This window comes from Megalops cyprinoides, chromosome 4 (genome assembly GCF_013368585.1).
Source record: "Megalops cyprinoides isolate fMegCyp1 chromosome 4, fMegCyp1.pri, whole genome shotgun sequence".
In the NCBI taxonomy this organism is placed as follows: domain Eukaryota; kingdom Metazoa; phylum Chordata; class Actinopteri; order Elopiformes; family Megalopidae; genus Megalops; species Megalops cyprinoides.
This window is the reverse complement of record NC_050586.1, coordinates 6,661,822-6,671,206: the sequence shown is the minus strand read 5'-3', so window position 1 is coordinate 6,671,206 and position 9,385 is coordinate 6,661,822. Positions and strand designations below refer to the sequence as shown.

The following is a 9,385-nucleotide window of genomic DNA, read 5'->3' as shown; positions in this document are numbered from 1 at the left end:
GTAACAAAAGAAAAATAAACCACGCCAAAAGAACATGTAAAAAGGTATTTCAGGTTACTGTTAGGTTTTAGCTGCTTCTCAGGCATAGCGCAATGTGTAGGGAGTTCAGTGCTGGTGGATGCTCAATGGAAACGAAAGCCTGGGCAATACAGAGAGCTTGACTTCTACATTCATTATTGCAGACGGACAATAGATGACGGGTCATAGCACGTCCAGGTTAGAGTGGTGTTTCAAAAACCCAGTCCTGAGGACCCACTTTGTCCTCCCGTTTTAGTTCCAGCTGAACATTGTTTTTTTTTTTTCTTAATTTTTGGGCTTTGCTGAGCCATAAACTGAATATTATGTGGCATCTCTACATCTGATGCACTTGCAAACTCTCAGCGAAATGCACAAGCTGTTAGAGGTATGTTCGTGCCAGTGTACAGATAAATTAAAGCTGATTATTGAATCCATTTTGCTTGTGTGTGGCCCTTAGACATATTCAGTGCAGCTGCCTCAATCGAGATTAATTAGTTGTTCAATTACTCGTTCCCAGCCCCATTGACGAACTAATTAGTCTTAGCCGAATACCTGTATGTATTACTAATTTCCTGTAGGGTGCTCAGATGGATTCATTTGCATCCCTCTGTTAAAATAAACACACTGTCAACAACCTGTGTCTGTAACCAAGAGCAGTCAGCTAATATGCGCAATTGATAAGTGATGTCCGGTCCACATCAGCGGTCAGCCTGATCAAACCTATTAACCAGCTCGATCACCTGGAACAAAACTGAGCCCGCATTCTGGATGGCCACATCTAGGCTTGAGAAACGCTGGGCCTAACTCCTATCATACTTGCACTGCCACAGATACATACAGTAAGCTGTAGTAGTGACTTGTATTTTTGAGACAATTTCATCGGCGTGCAACAGTGCTGAGTTTCATGCTTATCACCAGTGTCTTATCTGCAGCTTGTAAGAATTACTGATTCAGCATCAGCATCTACTGAATGTTTTTTGTTTTAAGCGGAAAACACTGTTGAGTCCTTGATGACCGGGTTTGCCCTTTCCCTTTTCATTTATGCACCATAACAGACATTCAGCACTGAGGGATGGACATGTGTCCTGGGTCCACTGCCGTGCAAGTGTGATGATGTGTCTGTGAGAGGTATTGTCCTGTTCTGAGTACAGGGTGCCCATTTTTTTTCTTTTACTTAAGCTGCAAGTCCAGGTATATTGCATTGAAAGACCACCGATAGCTCTGACCTTGATTTCTTAACAGTTGTCTCAAGGGAAAAGACTTCAAGTATGGTACCTGAGGCATTGAACAAACTACAGCTCCCTCTTTTCCTAAAGTTATTAGAATCATCCTGGTGAATACCCAAAGAACGCAATGAGTCGAAAAGACTCGTTTCCGGAAAATAAAAGCAGCACAGATAGCCCATGTTACCATTTTACAGAACTGCATCAAGAATAGTTCACACCCCCCCCCCCCCCCCCCCCCCCCATCATTAATACAAATAAAATCATTCAGGACACAAACCCATGATGGATGTGCCTCACACCTGCCACCTGCTTCCAGGAAAGCGATGACAAAGTTTTGCCATAGAGAGTCAATAAGCATTGTTCCTTCCCCACATCTATGGCCGTTCCTTATACTAATTAATGTGCAGGGAAAGGACGTCTACATCTGGTACACATCACACTTTGCATTGTCAGTTAATGGTTTCCACTAATTAAACACTTACAAACATATAATAAAAAAAATCTCAATGATGACAATTCTGTCACGTCCGCCTTTTTTTTTGTCCTACATTCAGTTCATTCACAAAACAAAGTTTGCTTTAACCTTTCGATCTGTTATCCCTTAATTTCACCTAAACAACATGGCTTGTGTTTGAAGGGGAAACAGGAGAGGTGAGGAATTGCACAGTGACGTGTTCCCGGTGTCTGCCCACCGTGACGGGGACAGCCGAAGGAGGATCACGCTACCTGGCCGTAACGTCTGTGGGTCCGCTGCCGTGGGCCGACTGCCGCTCTGTCACAGTGAAGATGGGGAGGTCTGACGTGGAACTGGGGCGTTCCCGCAAAATCAGCTCTCCTTGTAGACGAAAAGAATGTCCTCGTCTGTCCCGTAGCTCATTCGCGCCTCCTCAAAGTTACTGACGCTGGTGGAGCACACCCCTGTCAAACATAAAAGGACCTGTGAAAAGGGCCTTGTGATAAAATGAAATAACCTGCTGGGTGGCAGTACTCTTTAACTTTGTTATTGCTATTTTATTCCTTTTCATCCAGCTTTTAGTGCTAACCAATTATGCATTTAAGATCATCACCACCACCATGACAACTGCTGAACCTAGGGCATCGAAGGTGGAGCAATAGGGGGGATCCAGCCTGACCTGTTCACCCCTATCCCTGGCACAATGAAGCCAATCTGTTCTGCTGATATGGACTCATGGTCAATGTCAGCAAATGACATGACAGGTGTTGAACCCAGGTCATAGGGCTCAGACTTTGCCATTTGAGCCACCTAGGAGCCCCCCAGTGCTGTCTAGCTTTATGAAACTGGACACTGCATGAATATGGGCTGAGGTCACCAAGTGTTATGAACCGTGTAATGTGCAAAGATCAGATATGTCAAGTATCTTGTTTTCCCCGTGATGCAAGGCCAGCGAGTCTTGGGCAGGGGGATTGAACTACTCACGGTCGGAGTAGGCGGGGTTGTTGTAGAAGATGCACCCGGTGCTGCGGTTGAAGCCGACCACCACCACGAAGTGGCCCTGGTACTCCGGTTTCCTGCAGAAGCACTTCTGACCCACGGGGAGGAAGCAGCAGTACTTTACGGGGGTCGAGCAGTGCTCGCACACCAGCACCACGGCGTTGACCAGCACAATGGCCACATGCCCCTGATCCAAGTGGTTCTGAATCTCCTGGATAGTCACAGAGCTTGGGAAAGGGAGGAGGAAGAAGAGGGCAGGACGGTCACGAAACAATGCCTTTTTAAACGACATCTATTTAAGATGATTATTACATTTTAAAGAATTTCAAAATACATGAGATGACCACACCTGACATTAATTTCAACATGCATGCAATTTAGTCTCCATCTTTCAGGGTGAGTTACCTGGGAAAGGCTGTCTTTGCTTTGGGTGAGGATAAGAGCCACACACCTCCTCAAACTTCCCTTTCTGGACAACCAAAATTTGGAGTGGCTACAGAGCAGGTCTGTTAAGTAACCTATTCAGATCCTCATATACTTAGTTCATTGTGCATTATTCATTGTTGGACCGAATGTAGGTGCCCTTGTAACAGTAAGAAGGGTATAGGATAGAAATTCATTTTATCTTTTCATCTCTTACTATAAAATTAAACAGGACAACAACAGGAGAAAGGAAAACGGTGCCATACCATTTCTTGACCACCACTCCCTTGCTCTCAGCTTTCAGAAAGAGTTCATTAACTCTGTCCTCTTCCGTATCAAAATGCTTTTTGTAGAATGACTAAAAAAAGAAGGATAAATGGTTAGATTGCATTTCCAACTGACAGACAACATGGATGTTTCATCCCCTGCAGTTAAAAGTACAAGCTGCAAAAACTGCATACTGCTAAGAACACACTGACCTCCAAAACTGTAAAGTCGTCACGACTGTTTTTAGGTGTGGAGCTGAGCTTCTGTCTTGATGAAAGTTAAAATAAAGCCCAACTTCTCTAATATTACAGTTATGCCCGTTTCAGTCTGTCTTCATCTCAGTAGGGCCAATTCAAACAGACCCCCATGTCAATCCTGACACAAAATGGATATAACAAATCATCAGAGTTCTTCACTGCTGTTTAAAATGACTACTTTAAAATACCCAAAAGTCTACATGCATGTCACGCAGGAATATTCTGAGTTGGTAAACACAGGCGTAATATTAATCTTTCTATCAATCAATCTCGGGATTGCTCTTACCGATAGTCAATGATACACTGCATCACATTTTTAAAGATAGGCTGTGAAGGCTTTGCGTTATTAAACTGCTCAGCAGACATGCTTACACCTTAGCTTACATTTCATTTATTGCACACTCGTGACATTTAGAAGAGCAGGTTAAGTATTTTGTTAAAGGTCACAACCCCAGTGTCACATCCAGGCAGTGTCCTTATTTGCTGTCATGGTAACCAATGATGGAAGCAAACTGAGATCTACCAAATTATCACGCACCTCAAATAGCTAGTGAGCTGTGTATTTGGGAAGGGTCACTGAGGGTCTTATCTGCAACCTCCCAGGGCACAGGGGTTGAATTAGGGGATGTGTATTCTCAAGATAAAGGGCATCAAAATGAAAAAATGCCACAATGCCCCAGGATCTTTGCACCCTCTGTAACCACTGCTCCACCAGCACAGCTCTGGTGCTGCAACTATGATTCAAGCCCATAACCTGCTGGTTATGGGCCTCATTCCACTCCCACTATACCACACCTGTCACCCTAGGTGTGCCCAGAAACGGCTACCTGGTTCCTGAAGCCCTTGTCCACGCCCAGAGTCTGTGTGCAGAAGCAGTGTTTGACTCCAAGATGAGACATGAGGTAGGCCAGGTCGATTGTCCAAACGCTCTCTGTCAACTTCAGTTCCCAGCATGCATTCTGGAAGTCCTCTTCACTCACTGGGTGAAGGTACCTGCAAAGGACAATCCAGGGTGATCAAAACCGTCTACAAATTACCATTTCCAGGTCTTGGACAAAAGGGACTACTACTACTACTTCTACTACTACTACTAATACTTATGATAATAATAACAATAATAATAATAATAATAATAATAATAATAATAGTTATATTTTAAAAATCTATGTTTGACAACAAAATTAATCTGAAGTACCTGAATGGCATAGAATACCCAAACAATATTCACCCAGCACAAAGACCAAATATTCTTGCACTTTGAGACTATAATCCCAACTTTCTGAGAATCATGATTTAGACCAATGGTGTGCAATCTTTAGCAGCTACTTCTGAGAAGAAACACCGAAATCCACCCAGCAACAGAAAAGACGCCAATACCAGTTTGATGGGGACAGTCTTGGTTAATTAACCAGCTGTCAGTTGTCAAGATGACCGTTAAACCGCATATTAAATTGTGTCGTAAAGGTAGTGAGTGATGGTTTGTGCATTTTTCATTTGTCTCGCTAAGTGTGAGGAAGGCGGCTCTCACTTACTTGAGGACCATTCTGGAACACGCCAATCCACAGTCCCAGTGGTACAACTGTCGGATGACAGGTACGTTCAACAGAACGACATCATCTGTCGAAGTCAAGAAAGCACGAAAATCGTTAAAATGACCAAAGCTGCCGCTGAGACATCTTGAACCTTCTTTATGAAAGACGGTCGGACACGCTAAAATGTCATACGGGGGAACTGCAGACATCGTTCCGACACCGTGCTTCCTACCAAGCTACAATATTCTAAAATGTGTTGGAATATTGTCGTGTGAATTTATAGCTATAAGTGTATGACTTCAGAGAGGATTGGAATATGCTCGGGTACCTACTAAGGTTACAGTCTTTGGCAATCCGCAACGTGTTGCGCTTGTTTATTTTAGCTAGCGACCTAACCAGAATGCAAGCGTAGTCACGCAGCTGTCACCTATTTAAGTTGGCTAGCTAGGTAGCTAGTTGAACAGCTGACAACGTTATTAACTGCATTTAGTCAGTTTGTAACGAGCTAAATCGTATGGGTACAGCTAACCAGTGGCCAACTAGCAAGTTGGTTCGCTAGCTGGCTAGCAAGAGAATAGTGGGTATACAACAAGACGTGTATATATTATCTAGATCACCCACCGGCAAGATTTGACATCCTTAACTGCCTACCTGTCCATATACATTGATTAAATCCTGGTTGGCTAGCTACAGTTGCAACTTAGCAACTGCAAATTAGCAGGTTAGCTCGTTAGCTTGTAATGAAGACTGGTTTTCCTGGAATATTTTAATTGTTTCACTGCTCACTAAACAACTGGAAAATCTATCTAGGTGGCTAGCTAAGTCAATGTTGATTCAATCAGTCTGGAGTCCTACCTGTCATTCTGTGGTGTTTTTGCTGGTCGTTTGTTTAATCCTGGTCAACCTTCTAGTTTTCCCCGCTAATTCCGTAGAGTACCTCATGAAGTCTATGGGCGAAAGAGCTGGTCGGCTTGTAAACGAGCTACATCGTCTGTCCTTGTTGATTGGTCACAAATCCCATTTTCATTGTCACAAACTGTACAGCAGCTGTTTTCTGCTTCTTGTAACTGGGGTGACTAGCCAGCTACTAATGTTGTCCTCTGCGAGAATATGCGCAACTTCCTCTTTCGAAGGTGAATTTCGGCAACACTGCCCCCAAACAGAAATCTGGTTGAACGACCTCGCCCCATTATGGGCGTGTTTGGCAGCTCACAGAGAATTTTTCAAGGTCTGCAAATAATTAAATAAAATGATCATGATTCGAGATTTCGGTCAGGGAGCACAATTACATCGACCACAACATCTGAGAAAGGGGTTCCTGTTTCTTTTACGACCACTCTGTAAAACGTTCATTCACATCTAGCTAGCATACCAGCTTATGTTACCCTATCTGCATTAGATTTCCGTTTATTCAGCGAGGAACACTAGCTAGCTAGCAAGCAGCTAGCACCACAACGGAAAACAATTCACAGGATTTGTTTGACATGGCCTTGATTGAATACCTTTCGTGGCCAGATTATTTATACATAACTTGCTAGGTAATCAAGGAGTGGATTTTTGGCCACCCAACTTTTCAACACTGTGCAGACCCCTGCTCATATTCTCTAAGATTCAGACAGGATCCAGTAGAGAAAAACACCAATCCCAGAATGCACCGGTTCATGTCGGAAGCACTTCTTCACTTCCGCCGCGACGAGTGCATTGTGGGTGGCGGAAAATACGCTTTTGTGGACGAGTTTGCACGCTATTCCGCCGACTTGATAGCAGTGGCTTCTTTGCCATAAGATAGCTAACCCATCCTGTGAAGTCGCCAGGGGTAAGAACTGTGCTGAATATATAATGTGGTGTAATATTTTTATCAGACAGCAGTGGATCGCTAGATTCATATTATGATGGTCGCTCCTACCGGCGGAACTGTTGCTAGCTAAGTGATGGTGGCTACTACGGTTTTACAGGCTGTGCATGTAGCCAGCTAGCTATCAATCTACCCTAGTGTCGTTAACATTTACGTATTTTTTTCATTACCCGGCATCACATCTGTGATGCTCAGAACGATTTGTTGAATTCAGTCTTACATGAGCTCGTTAGATTGCTTAGCTACTCAAAACTTCGCGCATATTACATATTGCATATTGCGTCTGTGCCCGTCTCGGGGCCAGAAAGCCTGTGTTTGAATGCTATACAGGACTCCATTCCTGCAAAACAACTGCCAAAACCTTTATTCATTTAGGCAGTTGTCTGCGTCCACAGGCCAATCGTTTCACGGGTTGCATGGATACCTCGGTATAATGTACATATTCGAAGTGGTTATTTGTATTCCGTTTCATTAAGTAACTTTGGGAAATCGGCAAGCATCCCATTAAATCGGAGATTTACAAAGCGTTTCCACCAGCTATGCAACTTATCTCAACAGGAAGGAAAGCGTTAAAAACAAAGACGATGAAAATGTTTTAGATTTAATAGAGTTGTGCAGACTCTGCAGAGTTACCCACATTCTTGCAAACAACCGACCCACGTCTTATCATATGAGGCCGCGTCAGTATGCTCCCTAACCGCTTGTGAAAACGAATAAAGTCTGAAATTTATCAGCACTTAAATTGACACTTGCCTGAAAGCTACTTTTTTGTAAATTTAAGTAGAAAATGCCTTTCTATGCGCGCTGAACTGCAAATTTACCCACCCGTGTCCTATTGCTCTCTCCTCTTTCTTTAGAATTGCCTGTGAAAAATGTCCATCGGCGTGCCAATCAAAGTCCTCCACGAGGCAGAGGGACACATAGTGACCTGTGAAACCAACACAGGCGAAGTGTACAGAGGGAAACTGATAGAGGCAGAGGACAACATGAACTGCCAGGTGTTGTGGCCGCACACCATTACGAGTTACTTATATAAACATCAGTAATATTTAACCTGTCTGTCTGATGCATTGTATCAAAGGTGTGCTTCAGCATCATTTTAATTTGTCTTGAGAGTTTGGGTATGCGGTAGATTTGCATAGATTAAAATAGACTAAGTGCAAGTTTTTGTCACTGATAGATAATCTGTTCGTGTTGTGTTTTTTAAGCAAAACCCTTTTTTTTTCTTCCAAGATGTCGAACATCACAGTCACATACAGAGATGGACGCGTGGCCCAGCTCGAGCAGGTCTACATCCGGGGAAGCAAGATCCGTTTCCTGATCTTGCCAGACATGCTGAAGAATGCACCCATGCTAAAGAGCATGAAGAACAAAAACCAGGGATCTGGAGCAGGAAGGGGCAAAGCAGCCATTCTCAAAGCGCAAGGTAAGTTCTCACCTGTGCTGCAAATCAGATTGTCAGGTTCCTCTCTTGAAAGGTTGATGCTGTATGTTGGCTGTAGCTGTTTGGATGTGGTGTGGACTTGTCTGGACCAGTTTTTGATAAGTGGTGAAGCAGATCATAATGTTATTTTGCAAATGTGGAAGTACAGAAAGACTTGAATCTCCCTGCCTTTCACAGTGAATATTGGTGATCAAGTGACCTTGAAAACTTTCCAGCACATGGCCATATGTTGCTAGGATACATTAGTTTCAATACAGATATTAGTTTTGGTTGTCTGTTTTGTCTTTTTTTCCTTTGCCAACAGAACTTTTGCCTACCTGTACATAACATGTTGCATAGTAATTATTTCTGTTTCCTTCCTTGTAGTGGCTGCAAGAGGGCGTGGACGTGGAGGCATTGGACGAGGAAATATTTTCCAGAAAAGACGATAGTTTTTACATTTGAACCCTTTCCATTGTACAGCTGTCTAAAACCCCCTCTCTTGCAAGGAAGAGGACATTCGTTTAGAGTATCAGGTGAAAGTCTTTGAATTTAGGCTAAGCAGCCAGTCATGTTTTATAACAGATTTGAATTTGTTTTGACGTCTCAATAAATTTGTTTCTTATACAAACTTGCATTTTGCTTAAGCTGTGTCATTTGACAGTGTATTACTACTGTATTTGCATAGATGCTGGAATGCATATATCCTCCAGTATGCTGCTTTGTGTCTGGGTTTGTATGTTAATGAGAAGACAGCCAGAGTTTTGGATCCCTTACTATTGAAGTATGTAAAATAAGTGTGTATGCCTTTGTGAGCATGCCAGCAAAGTAAACACAAAGTATGTTCTGCTATCACAAGAGGCAAGAACTTGACCTGTCAACCCAGGAAATAAGTGAACAAGGTAAATGGCACAGTGGTGGATCTCTTGGA

General features: G+C 43.1%; 2 protein-coding genes across 2 annotated transcripts; one reads left to right on the top strand and one right to left on the bottom strand.

Moving 5' to 3' along the window:
* Positions 1–1,483: 1,483 nt before the first annotated feature.
* gucd1 (guanylyl cyclase domain containing 1) lies at positions 1,484–6,314 on the bottom strand. Its single transcript, XM_036527210.1, has 6 exons — positions 6,032–6,314; positions 5,177–5,261; positions 4,472–4,637; positions 3,387–3,478; positions 2,683–2,924; positions 1,484–2,162 (listed from the first exon to the last, which is right to left on the bottom strand). The coding sequence occupies exons 1-6, from the start codon at positions 6,036–6,038 to the stop codon at positions 2,071–2,073; spliced, it is 684 nt and encodes a 227-aa protein (XP_036383103.1). The 5' UTR covers positions 6,039–6,314; the 3' UTR covers positions 1,484–2,070.
* A 561-nt stretch (positions 6,315–6,875) lies between these two features.
* Positions 6,876–9,050, top strand: snrpd3 (small nuclear ribonucleoprotein D3 polypeptide). Its single transcript, XM_036527734.1, has 4 exons — positions 6,876–6,992; positions 7,889–8,029; positions 8,265–8,457; positions 8,842–9,050. The coding sequence occupies exons 2-4, from the start codon at positions 7,904–7,906 to the stop codon at positions 8,904–8,906; spliced, it is 384 nt and encodes a 127-aa protein (XP_036383627.1). The 5' UTR covers positions 6,876–6,992; positions 7,889–7,903; the 3' UTR covers positions 8,907–9,050.
* Positions 9,051–9,385: the final 335 nt, after the last annotated feature.

Bases quoted from the DNA above. Each gene is read 5' to 3' on its own strand.
- snrpd3 (XM_036527734.1), top strand. From the start codon at position 7,904: ATGTCCATCGGCGTGCCAATCAAAGTCCTCCACGAGGCAGAGGGACAC. The intron at 8,030-8,264 runs GTGTTGTGGCCG...TTTTCTTCCAAG, and splicing joins AGGACAACATGAACTGCCAG to ATGTCGAACATCACAGTCAC. The intron at 8,458-8,841 runs GTAAGTTCTCAC...CCTTCCTTGTAG, and splicing joins AGCCATTCTCAAAGCGCAAG to TGGCTGCAAGAGGGCGTGGA.
- gucd1 (XM_036527210.1), bottom strand. The intron at 4,638-5,176 runs GTAAGTGAGAGC...TGTCCTTTGCAG, and splicing joins TGTTCCAGAATGGTCCTCAA to GTACCTTCACCCAGTGAGTG. The intron at 3,479-4,471 runs GTAGCCGTTTCT...TTCTTTTTTTAG, and splicing joins ACAAGGGCTTCAGGAACCAG to TCATTCTACAAAAAGCATTT.